Source organism: Hippopotamus amphibius, chromosome 17 (assembly GCF_030028045.1).
Source record: "Hippopotamus amphibius kiboko isolate mHipAmp2 chromosome 17, mHipAmp2.hap2, whole genome shotgun sequence".
Lineage (NCBI taxonomy): Eukaryota > Metazoa > Chordata > Mammalia > Artiodactyla > Hippopotamidae > Hippopotamus > Hippopotamus amphibius.
The window spans coordinates 12,443,914-12,466,199 of NC_080202.1; the positions used below are offsets into that span (position 1 = coordinate 12,443,914).

The following is a 22,286-nucleotide window of genomic DNA, read 5'->3' on the forward strand; positions in this document are numbered from 1 at the left end:
CCATCATAACAGTCCCTAGGGTGACTGCTCTTCTGCTGTCTTATGCCATCTGCTTTGTGTCCAGATCTCTGGTCTCAGCTCAACCCCTGGTTCCCACTGTCAGGGATGATGTGAGGCCAGGGCTGCTTGCTGGAGATACCAGAGGTAAGCTGGGCCTGGCACTGGGAGGAGGACCTGAGGGGTCCTGAAGTGAGGGGTCCCTGGCAACATTCTCTTCTGATGGGTGTCACTACCTGAGCTCTGGCCTTCCCTGGAGAACTGAAGCCCCAGGAAGGAGACACAGGCACAGAGATTAGGAACAGTCTCTTCCTGACTCCAACTCACATGGCCTGCATCAGAGCTACCACCAGGAAAGAAAGTAATTAATCGTTGAGACAAGAACCAACTGCACCAGGGAGCAATGGGAGAGGGGAGGAGCAGAGGCTGGGAAAGCAAGAAAGATGCAGAGAGGGAAAACAGGCAGATACCCAGAAGCCAGTGGAGAGATGACTAAAGAAACACCGAAAATGATACAGCCGAGGGAGTGGAACGGTCAGGAAATTATCACCTGGTCTGCTGCCACTGGCCAGGGCACCCACGTGCGCTCACCTCAATCTCCCCAGAGGGCGGGGGTGCACATTCCAAGATACAAACCTGAAGTCTAAGCACCTGCTCGCCCACCTGCCCACCTGCCCACGCCCAAGAGCGGGCAGTCCTGAGCTAACAGCGCCACCTGCTGGAGCTGGGGAGAACTGTCTGTGTTTCCCATCTTGCCCACCATCTGGGGATGCCCACTTCCCGACCCACCCTCTGCCCCTCTCGCTTCCTCATTTCACACCTCCCAAGCCTGTTCCCGCCTCAAGGCCTCTTTATGTGCTCTTCCCACCACCTGGAGTGCTCTTCCCCCAGATACCCTCACGACTGGCTCCCTGTCGTTCTTCAGGTCTCCGCTCAAACATCACTTCTACCGAGAGGCTGTGCCTGACCACCCACCTAAAGTAGCCCCCTGTGCCCCTCCCCCATCACCTCACTATTCTGTTTCCTTCACGAGTCTGGGCATTATCTGAGACCACCTGGATTATTGATTCTGTTCCTGTCTGCCACCCCCATTGGAAAGTACCACGAGGTCCCCCAACAGCTGCCAGAGCCGGAGCTGCCCAGAAGCCGCGGGACCGGGGCCACTGGGGGCCGCACGGGGGTCCCCATGATCCGCTTCATCCTCATCCAGAACCAGGCAGGCAAGACACGCCTGGCCAAGTGGTACATGCAGTTTGATGATGATGAGAAACAGAAGCTGATCGAGGAGGTGCACGCCGTGGTCACTGTCTGCGATGCCAAACACACCAACTTTGTGGAGTTCCGGAACTTCAAGATCATTTACCTACGCTACGCCGGCCTCTACTTCTGCATCTGCGTGGACATCAATGACAACAACCTGGCCTACCTGGAGGCCATCCACAACTTTGTGGAGGTTTTAAACGAATATTTCCACAATGTCTGTGAACTGGACCTGGTGTTCAATTTCTACAAGGTTTACACGGTCGTGGATGAGATGTTCCTGGCCGGCGAGATCCGAGAGACCAGCCAGACGAAGGTGCTCAAACAGCTGCTGATGCTGCAGTCCCTGGAGTGAGGGCGGGCCGGTCCCTCCTGCCCTGGTCCCACCTCGGACTAGCGTGCTCGCTTCCCCTTTCTGGCCAGGGTCCACCCCAGCGGCCCCCTCCCTCAGCTGCCCAGGAGGAGGGCACCCAGCTGGGTCTGGGCCACAAGGGAGGGGGCCTTATCCCACGGCCTCTGGGCCCCAGCTGTGGGCAGAGGCCACTTCACATGTGCTGTGTGACTGTGCCGTCATCGTGTGATGCTGTGAGTGTGTGTGTGGATCCCCCAATAAACCTGTGGTCCCCGCAAAAAAAAAAAAAAGAAAGTACCACGAGGCCCCGGCAGGTCCAAATGGTCCACTTCTGCACGACTTGCACTCAGCACTAGCCTTGACAATGAACACTGTTGTTTGAACCACTCCGTATTCATTCAGCTGGGCTCTCCTGAGCACCAGGACCCAACTTCAAACTCCACAGGGATGACCCGCAAGCTGCTCAAACTCACCGTGTTCAAGGCCAAAGCCATGATCTTCCCCTGCAAACAGGGGTTCCCTCCTGCACTCCCAGCTCCATGCCCCAAGTGGCAACTTTGCAAATCCTCCAGATATGAAACCCCTGTTTCTAGGGGACTCCTCCTCTCACACTCCTCATGTAGATAAAACACCTCATGTGAAGATTCCACCTTCATTCCACCCTGGCTGGACCCCCACACCCCCAGCCCAGTCCCTGGCTCCCAGTTCCTCAGAAACGACAGTTTCCTCACCTCCCTAATCCACCCGTAGGTCTCCCAAAGCCATCTTCCCCAACCACCAAGGAGACAGACGGCTCCCCACCCCACTCTTCAGGGTACCTGTCACCTCCTCAGCACCACACTTGAGACCCTCCCTCAGCAGACCCCCCCCCACTTGCCCCAGAACCTGACTCACTGTTATGCTTCCCCACCCAATGCCTACGCTCTCGCCATTTTCTCAGTCTGGAATGCCCCCTGCAACCCTCCCCTCCTAGAAGGTTCCTTCTCAAACGCCAAATGCTGCCTCCTTCAGGAAGCCTTCCCTGATTCCACCAGGAAATAGTCACCTCTCCTCCCATATCTCTACCAGCGCTGCCTCACGCTTTGTGGTTGGCTGTTAAATGTCTGTTTCCCCCATAGTTTATGAGCTCTTGGGGTGCAGGAACCAGGCCCTGAATCACTAACCACTCTCAGCGTCTTCAATAATGGCCATAACGTGAGCACTAAGGACTATGCTATGTGCTTTTCATGTGTTGGCTTATTTAATCTTCAAACATCCCTAGAAGGAAGGAACTCTCATCATCCACTTTCCAGATGGGGACATGGAAACTCAGAGAGGTTCGAGGTTTGTCCAACGTAACTCCATTACTGGGTGGCAGAGCCAGGATCCCCAGCACCTAAAACAGCACCGGGTGCAGGGTAGGTGCCCAGTGAAGATTCATTAGAGAAACGAACGACTTCATTTCCCCTGCAATGGACCTCGGTGTTTTTCACAGCTCAAAAGCATGAACGTCCTGTATTCTTGCTTTCTCTGTTCCAAGTCTGACCCAGTTATACTAGCAAAGCTTCTCCTCCTCTTTTCCTCTCTCTCCTCCCATCCACGCTGTGAGCCAAAAATGACCCAGCCATGACAGAGAAACACAAGCGATAAGCCTGTTTAAAAACAGGCAGCAACTTCCTAGGTGGCGCAGTGGTTAAGAATCCACCTGCCAGTGCTGGGGGCACGGGTTCGATCTCCTAGTCTGGGAAGATCCCACATGCCACAGAGCAACTAAGCCCATGCACCACAACTACTGAGCCTGGTCTCTAGAGCCCAAGAGTCACAACTACTGAGCCTGTGTGCTGCAACTACGGAAGCCCGCAAGCGCCTAGAACCCATGCTCTGCAACAAGAGAAGTTACTGCAATGAAAAACCCACGCACCACAACAAAGAGTAGCCCCCACTGGCTGCAACTAGAGAAAGCCCGTGTGCAGCAACAAAGACCGAACACAACCAATAAATAAATAAATAATTTTTTTTTTTAACAGGAAGAGGAGAAGCATAAGTTTTTAGGTGAAACTGGACACTGTAGAGACATCCTGCAAAAATTCCAGATGTTCCTTTCAGAATAGCCACAGATGTCTCTACCTACGCCCACTTCCTCTTCTCTAGCCAAACCTTCTTACTTCTGCTCAGGCGACAGAATTTTCAGCCAATAGCCTATTGCCTATTCAATTTCATTGTTTCCTCACTTTGTTTAATCAGTAAATGCTGTATGTTGTTTTGCACTCTTCCCAGTTGCCTTATTTTTTATTTTATTTTATTTTTTTTTTTTTGGCTGCACCACACAGCTTACAGGATCTTAGTTCCCCAACCAGGGACTGAACCCTGGGGCCACAGCAGTGAAAGTGCCAAGTCCTAACCACTGGACCACCAGGGAATTCCCAGTTTCTTCTATTTTAAAATGGAAAGGACAGCAGGAGCCACTTCACAGGACAGTTGTGAGGGTGGAATGAGGTAACAGAGCTGGCGCTGTTCTTATTGCTGTTATAACAGAATGTGGCATGGACCAAGCTTGTGCCTTTTGGGGGCTGTGTTTCTCAGAGGGAGGCCCTGAGCAACAGGTGTGTGTGGGTGGCTGGGTCTGAATGCATGCACCTGTGCGTGGGAGTCTGCGTGCGAATGCAGGAAAAGCCAGGGCCCACGACTTAATACCCTTCAACTGGGTGTGGACCAGTTCCCTTCTAGGGACCAAGGAGGCGGGAACTGGCTGTGAGCTCGCTGCTTCCGAAGACTATAGTTTGTGTCCACCTCCTTGGCGCCACCTAGTGGCTCCAGATTTATGCAGCTCAGACATCTTCTGGCCTGGAGGTCTGGGAATATCTCTGCAGCATGTGACCTGTCACAGACTGGGTAGAATCTCTCAGCTTGTCTGGCCCTTGGAAGACCTCCAGGGGAGTCTGTCCAGTGCTGTCCAATAGAACTTTCTGTGATGATGGAGATGCTCTGTATCTGTGCTGTCCAATACAGAAGGCACCTGTTACATGTGGCTACTGAGCACTGAAAATATGGCTAGTGTGACTGGGGAACTGAATTTCCAATTGTACTTCACTTTAATTAATTTAAATTTAAATTGCCACACGTGACTGTATTGGACAGCAGTGATCTGGAGGATTATGTGAGCCCTGGAAGCCAGCTATGGCTCAGGCCAGATAGACTGACCCCCTCAGGACACCCCCTCCTCACCTAGGCTGCTTAGACCGTGGTTCTGGCCACTTCCACCGAGAGTCCTGACCAATCAGATGATGAACAACTGACCCCACTGGGTCCTCTTCTAAGGCCTATGAATACTAAACACACTCAGGGAAGGCAGGAGGAAGGCATGGATGCCTCCTACTGAGAGACAAGAGGGCCCAGGCCCCTGGAGCTGCTAGTGGGTACCAGGCAGGGCTCCATGCTCCCAGAATGCTGCACACCCGAATCCTGGAAAAGCTGCGACCCCACATGACTGGAGAGCTACCCAGGACCTTTCTGTGCCTTTTTCTGCAGACACAAGAATGGGTTTGGAGACAGATAAACCTGGTTCAGTTTCCAGACTGCTGGTTGCGTGATGTGAAGCAAGTGACAACCTCTCTGAGGCTAATTCTCCTCATCTGTGCAATAGGAATCAGGGCATGTATCTTACAGGGCTTGGGTACGGGTCAAGATAAGGCACATAAGAGCATTTCACACAGTAGAGGTGCACAGAACAAGCACGCAATGTCCGCTAAAATTATTAGTCCTACTTAGCTTTACATCAAACCATCATTACCTAAGTTTTACAGCCTGAAAAAAAAAAAAGCTGATTAATAAATCAATTATCTGAATTGTCACACCAGGGCATAGTCCTCAGCTGCCTCATTTCTCCCCAACCCAAGTCCAGCCAATCTCCACATTTTACAGATTCTACCTTGGAGCATCTTGCAAGCATCTTGTTTCCACATCACACCTGAAGCCACCTTCATCTCTCTCTTAGGCAGCTGCTGGTCCATGTCCATCGGCTTCCAACAGGGTCCCATTGGGTCTACCCTAGCAGCCACAGTGACCCTCCAGGCCTCTACTCAAAACCTCCAACTATCTATCTCCCCATAGCTCAATAAACTGCGCAATACACACTCTGAAGTCTCGCCTTCAAAAGCCCACCAGCACAACCAGGCCCCTAACCTTCTGGACCTGAACCCTCACTGTTCTGAGACCCCAGTCACACCGACCGCCCAAGCAAACCTGCTCTTTTTTCACCTCTGGGCCTGTACAAGAGTCAAGAGACAGTTCAGTGGAATCAAACAAATCTGAAAAGGTATCTTTGGATATGTAAGAATTTAGTGGTGGAAATGCAAAACTAAGGTCTAGGGCTAGAACAACTGACTGACTACTTGGAAAAAATGAAAGTGTTATCTTTCATCTTACCCCAAACGAGGCAAAATGGGAGAGAATCCATTTAATCAAATGAATTAAAGAGTTAAATGTAAACAGGAGGGCGTCCCTGGTGGCGCAGTGGTTAACAATCCATCTGCCAATGCAGGGGACACGGGTTTGAGCCCTGGTCCGGGAAGATCCCACATGCTGCAGAGCAACTAAGCCCGTGCACCACCACTACTGAGCCCATGTGCCACAACTACTGAAGACCGAACGCCTAGAGCCTGTGCTCCACAACAAGAGAAGCCACAGCAATGAGAAGCCCACTCCTCGCAACTAGAGAAAGCCCATGCTCGGCAATGAAGACCCAACGCAGCCAATTAATTAATTAATTAATTTAAAAAACGTAAACTGGAAATAAAGCTGTTTTTTTAAAATAGAACATATAGGCAACCATCAACTTTCTGAATGGAGAAGGACTTCTCTAAGTGTAAAAGTAAAAAAATAAGTCACAAATAAAAAGACTGACAGATTTTACTATCTTAAAATTGAAAACTTTTGCACCAAAAATCCACATGGTCAAATTTATGGGCAAAGGGCAGAAACTGAGAAAAACTATTTGTAAATAAAAATACAAATGACAAAGAGTTAACAGCTTTAAATAAGAGAGAAATCAACAAGAAAAATATGAATATCCCAACAGAAAAATAGGCGAGTCATTAAGAAATATTTTCTCAAATAAATTAAAAAATAAGTCTGTGATGGACCTAGAGACTGTCATACAGAGCGAAGTAAGCCAGAAAGAGAAAAACAAATACCATATGCTAATTCATATATATGCGATCTTTAAAAAAATGGTACTGATGAACCCAGTGACAGGGCAAGAATAAACATGCAGATGTAGAGAACGGACTTGAGGACACGGGGTGGTGAGGAGTGGGGGGGTGAAGGGGAAGCTGGGACCAAGTGAGAGAGTAGCATTGACATATATACACTACCAAATGTAAAATAGATAGGTAGTGGGAAGTTGCTGCATAACATAGGGAGATCAACTTGATGATGGGTGATGCCTTAGGGGATGGGATAGGAGTGGTGGGAGGGAGTCAAGGGAGGGGGGATATGGGGAATACATGTATAAATACAGCTAATTCACTTTGGTGTACCTCAAAAACTGGCACAACAGTGTAAAGCAATTATATTCCAATAAAGAGCTTAAATAAATAAATAGTGTGAAAATATTTTACCTTTATTGGTAGCCATAGGAAATCATCAAAGATACACACAAAGATTTATACTCAAGGATGCTTTTGCAGCATTACAAATTAATAGTTAAAAATTAACAACAGAGACTTAGCTGACAGTCCAGTGGTTAAGACTCAGCGCTTTGACTGCCGTGGGCCGGGGTTCCATCCCACAAGCCACATGGCACAGCCAAAAAAAAAAGAAAAATTTTTTTTTTAATTTTTTAAAAACAACCTTAATATCTAAAAATTTAAAAATGGTTAAATTAACTATGGAACATCATATGGTGTGCAATGTTTTTAATTATGTTTCTAAAGAATAAGGGTGTTGAAAATGTCATTATATACTAAGTTTTAAAAGGAAACTAAAAAGCACAAAAAGACTAAAGAAACACATCAAAATGAAAACATTTTAGGTGGTGGGTCATGGGTTTTTATTTTTTCATCTCAATATTTGCATGTATTTTCTAAATCTACAGTGAGCACATACTATTTTTATAATCAGGAAAAGTGCTATTGTTAAAAGGGGAAAAAAAGACTGTACCAATATGGGAAAATTCTTGTGATACAGCGAAGAAAAAAAGGAGGACAGAAACACATCCATCCAAGCCTGCGGACAGAGACTCAAGGAGGTCATGAAAGTCTTCATTCACTTATTCAGAGTTAATTAATTAATGTTTGTATAATAAATAATAAAATAAAATGTTCTGTCGTTCATGACATCAACGTGAAAATTAAGTATCAGTGGGGACACGGGGAAGAGGACTCCAGGAGAATTCTCACACACCCCTGGCAGGAGTATCAGTGGTAAAACCTCTCTTGAGGACAATCTGCCTACATCTGGTAGAGCCGCCCCACCCCTGGACCCTCCCCACCTGACGTCTCACACACAAGCACAGAGGGCCAGGTGAGGAGACAGGGCTGCAGCACTGTTTGCAACATCAGAAAATGGAAACAATGATGTAAGTTTCCATCAGTAGAAGATGCAATGTGGTAAACAAAAAATGTGATATGTTTGTGCAAAAAAAAAAAAAAAATACTACATGGCAATTAAAAAGAGCCAGACCTATGTCTGATACCATGGATAGATTGCAAAGTCCACGGGAAGCGGTACAAATGCAGAACTATAACGGTAACAGCTAACGCATCTATTGTCCTCTATGTGTCCACACTGCTCTAAGCACTTGACATATGTAAGTTTGCATAATCCCCAAAATAACCCTACCAGAAGGTTTTAGGCTCTACCCTTATTCCCATTTACAGATGAACAAACTGAGGCCCAGAGAAATTAAGCAACCTGCCTGAGGTCTCTTGGCTCTTGAGTGGCAGAGCGAAGACCTGAACCCCGGCAGTCTGATGTCAGAACACCAGCATACACATGAATTCGAAAGGACATCATGCATTTGAATTTTTAATACACACAAAAAAACTGTATTATGTTTCTAGATTCCTATCTTATGAATGTAAAAGTATTAAAAATGTGGACTGAGAAAAGGACACCAAATTCCTGATAGAGCTCACCTCTACTAACAGAGGAAACAAGGTAATGGGGCTGAGAAGGAGTGCTTACAGGAACTTTATGATGTTTTATTTCTTTTGAAAAAGAAAAAAAAGCTCAAAAAGTTAGATGCAGAATTACCACATGACCCAGCAATTCAGCTTCTAGATATAACCCAAAAGCACTGAAAGCAGGGACTCAGATATTTGCACACCCATGTTCATAGCTGCACCATTCACAACAACCAAAAGGTGAAAGCAACACAAGTGTCTATTGACTGAGGACTGGATGAACCAAATGTGGCATTTACATACAGCAAATAATATTAAACCTTAAAAAGGAAGGAAATTCTGACATACGCTACAACATAAATAAACCTTGGGTACGTTATGCTAACAAAAATAAGGCAGTCACAAAAGGGCAAATACTGCATGATTTCACTTAAGTACGGACCTGGGTGCAGTCAAATTCAGAGAGACAGAGAGTAGAATGGTGGGTGCCAGGGGCTGGCAGGAGGCGGGGAATGGAGAGTTAGTGTTTAATGCGGACAGAGTTTCAATTTGCGATCAGGTAAAAGTTCTAGAAATGGATAGTGGGGACAGCTGGACAACATCATAAATGTAATTAGTGCCACTGTATATATTTTAACACAGTTTTTTTTTTTAAAGGTTTGATGAAAATGCGACACAATGTCAACAGCTGTCAGTTCTGGGTCATGAGTACTCAGTGGTTTGCCATGTCGTTATTCTAAAACACTAAAGCAACAGGAGGCTCAGTGTGGCTGAGGATGTGGAGACCAGGCCCACAGCAGGCAGGATGCCCCGCGCAGCTGGCTCAGGCCTCTTCCATCTCTTCCCTCATCCTCCTATTTTTACTGCATTTGTGGTTGCTATGGAAACAAGGGGCACCTTGCGCTCCCAGAGCTCAGCCCAGGTGCTGCTAACTCCAGGAATAACGTCAGAGTGTGAATGAAATAAAAGCCCCGATCATCTGGGCCCCGTGTACACATACGTCCGCTCTCCTGCTATGTTTATCAAGGCACCGTGTGTCCATGCGTGAGCCTGCAGGGACCGCCACCTGCACGTGTCTGTCCTCAGCAGCAGGCTGGGGTCTGGGTGCACGTGGCTCTGTTTGCCCGCGGAGGGGTCTGCTTGAACGCATGTGGGCATGTCACGTGGTTACATGTAGCTACCCAGCGTGGGACTAGTATTACCAATATCAGAATTATTAAGGCAGGGAACAGTTACCAGGCACTGACCGTGTGGCAGGCACTGTGCTCCATGTTTCACCTGGATCATCTGCTTTAAACCTCACAACAATAGTACCGTCACATAGGTACCATTATTACCCCCAGATAAAGAAATCGAGGCACAGAGAGGTTATGTAACTTGCCCCCGATCTCCCAGGGCACACGCACCGAACCACTGAATCTGTGCTGTGGGGAAAGAGAGCTTTCAATGTCACTAGTTCCCAAACAGCTGCAAACCCAGGTGCATCAGAAGCACCACCTCTGGCCCTGATAACACACAGGTTTCCTGGGCCCCACCCAGGCCTCAGGAAGCAGAGTCCCCAGGGTGGGTCTGCCCTGCCGCCAGGGTGGACGGCTAAGCGGTCCACTAGGTTGAGCGGACTGACAGGGTGGGATAGGGCATGGCAGGGTGGGGACAGGGGCTGTTCCTCGGCCCAGAAATGGGTCTGGGCAAGTCTGTGTTTCAAAGCTCCTCAATTCCAATGGCATCTGCCGGTGGCAAGGCAACCAAGAAAGAGGCAATGACTGTTCTCACACACACACACCCCAGGGCAGGGCTCCAAAATTCAGTTATGTGGCTTTGTGGCCTGCCAGGCACGGATTTCCGCCCACTCCACCCTCTCAGAATGAGCTGGGCCGTGGGTGGAGGATGACACTGCGGTAACCTGCAGCTCAGTCCGGGGCAGGGAGGGGTCAGCCGCCTCACCTGGACAACAAACAGTGATGGAGCCCGGGCTGGGCCTCCCGGAGCCCTCAAGGGCAGAGGGACACGGACAGAAACCACGGGACCACCATGGGCAGGAGGAGCTAAATGGGACCCTTGAGGTTCTAGCTGCTCCAGGAGCACGAGGAAGGGAGTGCTCTGTTCTCAAAGGGAAGGAGGTGTTCACGGAGGAAGCAGCATCTAAGCTGGTCCTGGAAGGATGGGCGGGATGATGCTGATGGGGGAGGAGGAAGTAAAGGCGTTTCATGTCAGCATAAGCAGACATCAAGGCTGAAAAGTGCTGGGAAACAGCAAGTCACATCATCCGGCTGCGCTAAAGGTCAAAAGGAGGCACAGTTGTAAGGGGGAGAAAAACAAAAAAAAACTAGAAATGTATTGAGCACAGAGAGGTTAAATAACTTGCCCAAGGTCACCCAGCTGGTAGACTCAGGATTTAAACATGAGCTTCCTGAGTCCAAAGCCCATGGATTAACCACCAAGATGGGGTTCACCAGCTGGTAGCCTTTTCTTTGGCAAATACTTTAGAATGCTGTAGAGGTGGGCCTGTCTGGGCTGGGAGCAACATTTCGCAGTGGGTCGGGGGAGATCTTATATCCCTACCCTGGAAACTCAGCAGTGTCTGGAGACGTTTTTGATTGTCACTACTGGGAGTGGATTGCTTGCATCTCAGGGGCAGAAGTTGGAGATGCTGTTCCACGTCCTACAGTGCACAGGAGAATCCCCTCAACAAAGAATTCTCCAGCCCCAAGGTCAACAGAAACCCTGGGCTAGAGACTCACCCTCCTACAGCCCATTTTAACATCCAGCCCCACCTGAGCCACTGACATTCATCACACTCATCTATCCCTTGGGACAGGGGTTCCCAAACATTGCTGGGAATCGCCCAGGAATCTTTTAAAAGTGCTGATGCTGGGTCCCATCCTAGACACTCTGATTTCCAAATCTGGAATTGGGTGTGGCCTGGGCGTGAGAGTTTTGGGGGGGGCCTCCCAGGTGATACCAAAGTGAAGAAACGCTTGAGAACCAATGCCTTGGTTGGGGCCACGGAGGATCCCACTATGTGCTGTGGACCACGGATGGTTAGTGGATGCTAATGCCAGAAAGAGAAGTCACTGGGGAGTAAACACAACCAAAGACTGCCCGGAGGGACTTCCCTGGTGGTCCAGTGGTTAAGATTCCGTGCTCCCAATGCAAGGGGCTTGGGTTCGATCCCTGGTCGGGGAACTAAGATCCCACATACCGCGCCCCGCAACTACTGAGCCCGCATGCTCTAGAGCCCGTAAGCCACAACTAGAGAAAGCCCGCGTGCTGCAACAGAGACCCAGCGCAGCCAAAGTAAAATTAAGTAATTAATTAATTAAAAAAAGAAGACAACTGCCCAGCCCCCAACCAGGGTCCCAAGGACAAGTCCATGTGGAATGAGTACTAACAAGGTCTACCATCAGTGCTGGGATCCAGGCCTCCTTGGAGCACTTAGAGATGGGGATGATGTTAGAGCTGGCGGAGGCCAGAGGAGGAGGTTAATTAGACAGCCTGTGTCACCGTCTGGGCAGGAGATAATGGGCCTGAACGGGGAGGTGGGCGGGAGAGGAGAAACCCCCGTGACTCAGGCGCTACACAACCGAGTGACAGAGAAAGAACTGGATATGGAAGAGAGAAAAGGTTAATTGACAGTGAGTCCAGTCTGGAGCCAGAGCAGGAAATGACCCATCAGTGGCTGAGGGCGGGGGTGAGAGCACCAGGAAGGGGTGACTTGGAGAGAAGGCACCAGGGAGTCGGCCACAGGGAGACAGGAGCTGAGACCCACAGGGCAGACACACCTGGAGCAGAAGTGGCGCACAGGTGGGATGAATCTGGCCTGCAGGATGGGTCACATACGGTTTGTGTTTTTTTGTTTTTTTTTAATTCTTGAGCTAGTTGTCAAGATGTTGCCTAAAGCGCCAGATTTCCAGCTTCTGCTGTAACGTGGAAGATCTGGGGAGACAGGCGGCGTTCCTGCAGAGCACAGAGGTGTGCTTGCCAGTGCGGCCCAGGCCCCTCCCGGCGGCTGTATTTGGCCTTGCCAGATCCCCGCAGGCATCAGGTCTGTCTTCAGAAAGAAGAGACCAGGTCCTAAATCAGAAAGTGGCCAAGACAGAGGAGCTGACAGGGAACCAGGAAAGGAGCCACGCACTGCACAGAGGCCGACAGCCCACCTCTCGTGACCTGGTCCTCTGCCCACTGCCTTCGCGCCGGGCCATCTCAAGTTAGGGGCATCCCCACTTAGGGTCTCAGCGTACTGATCTGTAACTAAGGACGTTGAAGCCCATGATCTCTCGTTGTCCATCCTCATGTCCATCAGGCTCCTGCAGGCTGCCCGGGGCCAATCCCTTTGGCCAGACTTCAAAATGAAGCCTAGAAAACCGGAACACTTCCAACAAAGATCAGCCCAGGCAGTGAGAAATCCCAAACAGAGCCAAAGAGGCCAGGGATGACGTGCCAGGGGAACAGGAGACTCAGGGAAGAGCAGGAACAGGAACCCGCCAAAGTCTGAGGGGTTCTCAGGAAAAAGGATTATTAGCCTTGTTTAGGGGTGGGAGGTGAGGGGCCAAGTGGTGGCAGTTCCAAAGACTCCTGATAAAAATAAAGGTCAGCTCTGAACAATCGGAGCTGTATTGCAATACAATAGGTATCCTTACAAGATAATGAGCTCCCCGTCACTGGAGGTAATCACGCTCGGGTTGGGTGACTTGTTTTAGGGGCACAAGGAAGTCACATAGTGGCTAATTTGACCTTTTTATTTCAAGCCCCAAGACTCAAGGACTCCAGAGATCTGGGGATCTCTCCTGAAGGCTCTCCTCTCGCTTTTCCAACGCTCCCAAGAAAAGGCGTCGGGGATTAGGCTCTGGACTCCTCCAGAGAGGGAAGGCCAAGATAGTCTGGAAAAAGCACAGAACGTCTACTCCCCTTGCCCTTCACCAGAACCACAGCCCCCAGCCAGACCCAGCAACCCCTGCCACACAGTGGCCCCCAACCCAGAAGAGCCTCACCCAGGGCCCCCTCGGAGGCAGAGGGAGCAGCTAGTTCCTGAGGGGGGCTCCCAGCACAAAGCTGGAGGTCCATCTACATCCCCTCCTGACACCCCATCCCCACTCCCTGCTCCCAGCCTCAGAGGACCCAGCAGGCAGAAGGCAATAGAAGCAAGCACCCCCAACTCCAGACCCCTCTGAGTGCTTCCTGGGCCCCTGTCCCTCAGGAGCCTCTCCAAGGGGATGCAGGGGTCCCAACACACGCCAAGGTCCACCGTGTGTGGACAGGAAACACAAGGGATGCACAGTGTGGGGCGTCAGAGCCTCTCGCCAAAGCCTAGTGGAAAGCAATTCTTCCCCAGCCTTGGCCAAATTCAGCCCCTGATGAGCCAGGCAGAGCCCCCCAGCCTCCTCCCTGCAGGACTCCGAGCCCCCAGCCTCCTCCCTGCAGGACTCCGAGCCTTCCCTTCCAGCACAAGGCAGCAGGCCTCTGAAGAAGCTCAAGGGCAGGGCCAGAGCCCCAGGGGTCCACAAGGACTCTCAGGGAGCTGAATGGGGTGAGGAGGCCCGCCCAAGCATAGTTGGACCTGGGCTGGCAGGCCACAGGTTGCCCCATCTGCATTCTGCTTCCCCACACCCTTGGCCCTGTCTCACGGATCAACAAGCACCATTCAGCTCCCCAGCCACGCGGAAAACACCACCACGGGGCCCCAGGAATCAGCAGAGCCCCTCCGCCCCACCACCCCACACCCATCTCAGAAGAGCCCCAGTGCCCAGCACGTACTGGCCAGAGCTGCCGGCCAGCTCCCTGCCGCCCATCATCAGATACCCGCCAGACCTGGTCGAGACCCAGGGAGCTGCTTGTCCCTCAAGAAACCAGAACAGGGACTCACCAGGGCTTCCTGGGCATGGTGGGGACCGGCCAGGAGGAGGGCCAGCAGCACACGTATCCCTGGAGTGTGCAGACCTTGCTGCCTGGCAAATGGCAGCTCCAGGTGCTTCCCCCACCCCGCGCCTGGCAATGAAATCAGGCCACAGCCCAAATGCCGGCGAAGCACCCGCCCGCCTTGCTTCTCCCTGTAGCCACTCAACGCCCCACGACTCCAGATCCCAAAACAGGCATGTTCATGGTTACCATAGGAACTTGCTAAAGCCAAAAAAGACACCACACAGTCACCCACATGGGCCCTCAAAGCTCATGTCCACCTGCACGGACAAGCATGCACACACGCCTACACACGCCTACACACAGCAGCGCTGTCCTCGGGCTCGGGGACCATCCTAAAGTATCAATGAACTAGGGTTGATACTTGAGTCAGAAACAGGGGTGTCCCCTCGGCCCCACCTGGAACATGTCTGGAAGTGGGTTCCCTGCACGCCCCGTGTGGCCAGCTGTCGGTCACAAGAGCGGCGGCACCAGCTAGCGCTCACCTGGGGCTCACCTGCCAAAGGCACACCTGGAGCTGGAGGAGGGGCCGGGTGCTGAGGCCGGGACCACCACCAGCTCTGCCTGCAAGGACAGGCAGAGGGCTCCGCCCGGCCTGCTTCCCGAGCCGCCCACCGGCTCCCGCACCCCTCAAGATGCTGCTGTCTCCTCTGGGACCCTCTGTGCGAGCGTGGCAGGTAGGTGTGAAGGCCAGGATCTAAGCCAGCCACATGGGAGAGGAGACGGGGAAGGAGGAGCAGAGACTGTATATTCAGAGCCTTCCTCGCTCCCTCTACCCCGGGCTGTCCAAACTCCCCATCTCCGTACACGGGACCAACATCCACCACAGGGCTCACCCAGAAACTTCAGTCTTCACCTTGACCCCTGCCCTTGCCTTCACCTCCCACATCCAAGCTGCTCCAGGCTGGGGAGTCCACCTCCTCGGCAGCTCCCCAATCTGTCCGCTCTCCCCCCCCCCAGTGGCCCAGCACCGGCCTCCAAGCTCTTCGATGCGTCCGCAGATGGCAGCCAGCAGGGCATTCAGACTCAAATCTGGCCACGTTACTCCCCCGCCTTAAAGCCTTTCCCTGGCTCCCGGCCACGCAGAGAGGCAAGCCCAGCCCTCCACACAGCCCTCCCACACTCCTGGAGGTGGCCCGGCCTGCCCCCACACGCGCACCCAGGGATCCGTCTGGTGTAATAACTGCACCCAGGCCCCTCCCAGCCCGCGCCACTCACAGCTCACCGCCTGTGCGCTCCTGCTGCTGCCCGGAGCCCCTCCCCTCAGCAGGCTGACCTCGCTCACCCTCAGAGACGGCTGAAGCATCACCAAGTCCCCAGGAAGCCCCCCTCCATCCTCTCTGAGGACGTTTCTGTTAGCACTTGTCTCATTCCACGGCAATTGTCCGTCTGTCTCCCTACGGGACTATAAGCTTTCATGAGCAGAGACTGTCTTTTTCATCTTTGCTTCCCTACCAGCCCCAGGGCCAAGCACTGGGCTTCAAATGTAGGTGCCAGGTACGTGTGAGCTGAACGGATTCAGCCTTCTAACCCCCCAAAACATTAAGCTCTCCCTGCCCTTGGAAACCCCAGCAAACTCAGTAGACACCCTAGATGTGTAGGAGAAGAGTTGACTGAGATGGGACAGCCTCAGAAGGTTCTAGAACACCTTTGTAGTGCCTCAAGGATTCTTGTAGGGACTTCCCTGGACCACCACGGTTAAGACTCCGTGCTTCTACTGCAGGGGGGCACAGGTTCGATCCCTGGTCGGGGAACTAAGATCCCACATGCTTCTCAGCCAAAATAACAAAGCTGGGGGGTTCTTGTCACCCACAGTAAACAAAGACCTGGTGGTCAAAGATGGGAAAAATGAATCGTTGATCGTGGCCCTCAACCGATGCATGAAAAAAAGCCATTACATTGGAATCAAGGGGTGGACTGTGGAAGGATGGGCTTTCTGGAAGGAAGGCTAGAAAGCTGAAGGCAGAGACTGGAGGCACAGGTGCCTGGGCCCTGACTCTGCTCCCCACCCCACTCCCAAGGATGTAGCCTTGCTAACAACACCAAGAGAACCTGGAGAGGCAGACGTCTACACAGGGAATCACCCAGATTTTGTCCTTAATCCTCACAGGATGGGGACTGAAGTCCTAAGTTTAAAAGGGCTGTGACACTGAGAGAAATTGAACATTCTAAATGCGGCAAGCCCCCATCCTGCACGGACAATGGCTCCAGCAGCTGCCATCAGGGTCCCCAGAGCCCAGAGGGAGTTACACTGAGACACAGCGTCTGCTGCTGCCCTATATGCTCACCTCCCTTCAAATAGAATTTTGAATTCTTAGCTGGTGAAACCTGAAACCTAGAGCAGGGGCGGCTGTGTGGTATCTTCTGACCAAACCACAGGACAGTTGAGATGCTGTCCCAGCCAGGCTGCTGGGAACACAGGTCCTCTAGGCCCTCTCCCTCCTTTTCCTGAAGAAGAAATAAGACGGCAGAGTGACCTCTGGGCCCTACTACGTGCTTTCTCTCTAACTAGAGATGCCCACTTCTAGTGACCAAGAGCAGGGACCATCAATTAAAAAGCTGGATTCTTTTTCACCTGCCAATGCAGGGGACACAGGCTCAATCTCTGGTCCAGGAAGATCCCACCTGCCGCGGAGCAACTAAGCCTGTACGCCACAACTAATGAGCCTGCGCTCTAGAGCCCGTGAGCTACAACTAATGAGCCCACATGTCGCGGCTACTGAAGCCCGAGTGCCTAGAGCCCATGCTCCACGACAAGAGAAATCACTGCAACAAGAAGCCTGTGCACCACTACGAAGAGTAGCCCTGCTCACCACAGCTAGAGAACGCCCGCACGTGTGGGCAGCACCGAAGACCCAACACAGCCAATAAATAAATAAATAAATTTTTTAAAAAAGTTGAATTCCTCGCCCTACAGGGCAATGGGTTCTAACTTCCCCGTCGTCAGGAATGTGTGTGATACTCTGCCCCAGCAGAGCAGACAGGCTACACTCCACCATCTCCACGCGCACCCAGTCCCACGATGGCCAGTGCCTGTGTACCGTGGTCATCTCAGATGGCTGGAGCACGGCTTACCAGCCCATGCAGCAGACACACACACACACACACACACACACACACACACACGCATCTCTTCTTTTTTTTTTTTTTTTTTTTTTTAGCAAAGAAGCAGGAGTCTCTGCGAGGGAGGGCAAGACGCAGCAAAAAAAGGAGTGGAGAAAAGTATCAGAGGCCGCCAGTTCAGGTCCTCCTCTGGATGCTGCTTCAAGGACCTCCAGGAGCAAACACCTGGCCCTGCCCACCTGGGCTCTCCTCTGCGGGAATCCAGTCAGACTGTGGCTCAACCACTACAACACAGACCTTATCCCAAGCTGGCCCGGGAGCAGGATGGAGAGGGGGGAGTTCCCCACCCGCTGACCCTGCCCCTCTCTCTCCAGCCCTCCACTTCATGTGATGGGCTAACCACGATGACCCATCACTGATTCGTCCAGGAAATACAGACTGAGGACCTGCCACCTGCCACCTGCCAGGCACGGTGTTAGACTCGGGGGAGCCAGAGATGCAGAGCCTCTGCTCTCAAAGACACTCACTCATTCATGCCTGTGTCCACTTATTCAACAGTGAGCACCTACCATCATCAAGGTCCTGGGAGAAATGCAAAAGGACACAAGGCATGAAGTTGAACTCTCAGAAAGTCAAAGCTAGAAGAGAGCAGCTTGGACACTAGTCCAACCCTCCCATTTCACAGATGGGAAAACTGAGGCTTGGAGAGGTTAACAATTTGTTAGTCTCCGCCTCCCACTTTTTCCCCTGCGTATGCTGCCACCACCCCCCTCTCCAGTGTTCCTGTGTGGCTCCAGGCCCCCTGCACCCCTTGCCTCTGAGGCTCTTCATCATTCAGGTACCCCAGAGCCCTCTCAATCTGGGCCTCCAGCAGGGGGCTGGGCCCTCCCACCCACCCACCCACCCGCAGCACTGTGGAGGCAGAGATGCACTCAGGGGCCAAAGCACCAGACTCTACCAGCATCGGGAAAAGAATGGGCAAGTGGGGAGGGGATGGGTGCTGAGAACGATTCAGCTCCAGCCTGGACTGAACCAGCCATGAAGTACAGATCTGGATTCAAATCCCAGCTGCACGACCTACTCCCTGATGACCTTGACCAAGATTCCTAATCTCCCGAGCCTCCCCTTCTCTTCTGTAAAATGCAGACAGTAGTGGTAGCTGCTTCACGAGGTGACTGTAAAACCTCAGGGAAACTGTGATGACAAGTGAGCACCTAGTAAGTGCTCAATGATGGTGGTGCCAGAACCCCCATCTTCAGAGCTGCATAGCCCAGGGACATTTCCAGGAGGTGCATGGCTGACTGTCTTCGTGTCAAGGACACCAGGTCCCTGGGGAAGGAGCTGAGACGATCGGGAGCATGGGCTGCAGTCCAGGGGTATCTGGTGCTCAGTGGAGAAGCCAATGGGTTGCATTAGTAGAGAAAGATGTCTCCCCCAGCAGAGGCAGAAGGCAGGCAGCATCTGGGTACCTGGCAGAGCCCTAGCACGTGCAATTGGCTGCCTAAGGACCTGTCAGTGAGCAGGGTCATACGCTGGGCACCTGGGCAGAATTTCCTCTTAGGTATTAGTGGGGAGGAGGATGAGGGAGCGTCTACTGATCTTCTTTTTAGTCCTAAGGGTCATGGGGGTGACTGGATAAAACCTCCTGTTGTGTCTGCCCAGCCCACAACTCATCCTTCTCTGAGAACCAACCCCTCCCACAGAGAGAGGTGGCTGCAGCAAATGTATTTTATCCATAAACCCCATCTCTCCAGCTAAACTAATTGGACCATGCTGGGCCAATCAGATTCCCTCTTTTTTTTAACAGTTTTATTAAGATATAGTTTATTTACTATAGAATTCACCATTTCTAAATATATAATTCAATGGTTTTTAGTATATTCACAAGGTTGTACAACCATTACCATGAACTAGTCCCAGAACATTTTCATCCCCCAAAAAAGATGCCTGGATCTTGGCATTCACTCCCCTTATTCTCCCAACAACCTCCTCAGCCCTAGGAAACCACTAATCTATTTTCTGTCTCTATGGATTTGCTTATTCTAGCCATTTGATATAAATAGAATCACACAACATGTGGGTTTCCGTGACTAACTTTCACTTGTAATGGTTTCAAGGTTCATCTATGTTGTAGCATGAATCAGTACTTCATTCTTTTTATGGCGAAATAATATACCATGGTATGGTTATGACACGTTTTGTTTATCCATTCGTCTGTTGATGGACATTCAGGTTATTTCCACTTTGGGCTATTATTAATACTGTTGCTATGAACATTTAGGTACAAGTTTCTCTATGGACAGGTTTTCATTTCTCCTGGATGTACACTTAAGAATGGAGTTGCTGGTCATGTGGTAACTCTATGTTTAACCTTTTGAGAAACTGCCAAATTGTTTTCCAAAGCAGCTGCACCATTTTACATTCCCACCAGCAGCATATAAGGCTTCCAATTTCTCTACATCCTCACCAACACTTGCTATTATCTGTCTTTTTGATTATAGTCATTCTAGCGGGTGTGAAGTAATATCTCACTGTGGCTTTCACGTCCATTTCCCTGATGACTAATGATGCTGAACATCTTTTCATGTGCTCACTGGCCACTTATATAACTTCTCTGGGAAAATGGCTATGCAGAGTCTTTGCTTATTTTTAAATTCTTTTTGTTTCTGTATTATTGAGTTGTTAGTTTTTTATATATTTTAGATATGAGTCCCTTATCAGATATGTGATTTGAAAATATTTTCTCCCATTTGGTGTGTTGTCTTTTTATTTTCCTGTTGGTGTCCTTTGTAACACAAAGGTTTTGATTTTGATGAAGTTCAAATAATCAATTTGTTGTTCTTGTTTTTGCTGCTTGTGCTTTTGGTGTCACACCTGAGAAACCACTGCCTTATCCAAGGTCACGAAGATTTTCATCTGTGTTTTCTTCTAAGCGTTTGATAGTTTGGGCTCTTACATTTAGGTCTTTGATCCATTTTGAGTTAATTTTCGTATATGGTGTGAGAGAGGAATTCAATTTCATCCTTTTGCATGTGGATATCAGTTGTCCCAGCACCATTTGTTGAAAGACTATTTTTCTCCATTGAATTGTCATGACATACTTGTTGAAAATCAATTGACCACAAATGTGAGGGTTTATTTCTGGACTCTGAATTCTATTCCATTGATCCATATGCCTATCCTTATGCCAGTACCAAACTCTCTCGATTACTGTTCCTTGGCAGTAAATTTGAAATCCCGAAGTATAGTTGTCCAACTTGGTTCTTCTTTTTTCAAGATTATCCTTGAATTTCCATATGAATTTTAGGATCAGTTTATCAATTTTCACAAGGAAACCAGCTGGGATTTTTTTTTAATAATTTTAAAAATTTATTTATTTATTGGCTGCGTTGGGTCTTTGTTGCTGTACACAGGGGGCTATTCTTCACTGTGGTGTTCGGGGCCCTCATTGTGGTGGCTTCTCTTGTTGCAGAGCATGGGCTCTAGGCACACAGGCTTCAGTAGCTGCAGCACACAGGCTCAACAGTTGTGGCGCACAGGCTTAGTTGCTCCGAGGCATGTGGGATCTTCCTGGACCAGAGATCAAACCCATGTCCCCTGCTTTGGCAGGTGGATTCTTAACCCCTGCACCACCTAGGAAGTCCTGACAGCTGGGATTCTGATGGGGATGGATTTCCAGTTCCTGTTCAACAGCCCTGAGCTTCAGCTCCACCTCCTCCCCTTCGGTTCCCTAAGGCACCAGGGATTTTTGTCCATAAATTCCATTTTTTGCTTAACCAGATTACAATTGGTTTTTGTTTCTCGCAATCAAAAGAATCTTAACCAAGTACATGTAGGAACACAGTCCCAAACAACCCTCGCAACACCACCTCCCCAAAGGCTAAGCCTCAGAAAGTCTGCCACGTACCCAGAGACCCCACTGGGGTCCCAATCTCCACACAGGCCCATGCCCCCAGCCCCTCACTCCACCTTGTAATTATAAAGGTGAGTCAAAAATTATCTGCACTCTAGTTATATTAAAACCTATTGGCCGCACTGTCTCATCAGCACTTTCTGTTCAAGGCTACTGTCTCGCCAGTCACTGCTGTGCAGGTGTGAACATGTTACATTAGTTCACTTGTAACTGCAGTGCAAGCAAAAATGGATGCCCCACTTGTGATCTGCATGAAAGAAGATCAGCGTGCAGTGATTCGTTTTTTGTTTTCTGAGGGTGTACCTGGTGCCTTTATTTATCCAAGATTTTGTGCGCAGTATGGAGAAAGTGTTTTGTCGCGAAGAAGTGTGTATGAATGGATAGAGATGCTTATTGAAGAGCTGAAGCCTAAACTTCAGATTAAACACAGAGGACTGCTATCCAAGGGCATTGTGATCCTGCATGACAATGCACGTCCACACACTTCGGCCCACATCGTCAACACGCTGCAAAAACTTCATTTTGAGGTGTTAAAGCATCCTCCCTACAGTCCTGATCTTGCTCCATCGGACTTTCACCTGTTTGGTCCCCTGAAAGCAGCCCTATGAGGATAAAGATTCACTTCTAATGAAGAAGTGAAGACAGTGGTGCATTCGTGGCTCACAGCTCAGCCTAAAACCTT

At 50.3% G+C, this 22,286-nt stretch overlaps 2 protein-coding genes across 2 annotated transcripts in view; one reads left to right on the top strand and one right to left on the bottom strand.

The window, feature by feature from the left end:
* Positions 1–22,286, bottom strand: part of RAP1GAP2 (RAP1 GTPase activating protein 2) — a 177,522-nt gene that overhangs the window by 152,799 nt on the left and 2,437 nt on the right. The gene's annotated exons all lie outside the window — the stretch shown is intronic.
* LOC130840395 (AP-2 complex subunit sigma-like) lies at positions 1,121–1,642 on the top strand. Its single transcript, XM_057715861.1, has one exon. The coding sequence runs from the start codon at positions 1,184–1,186 to the stop codon at positions 1,610–1,612; it is 429 nt and encodes a 142-aa protein (XP_057571844.1). The 5' UTR covers positions 1,121–1,183; the 3' UTR covers positions 1,613–1,642.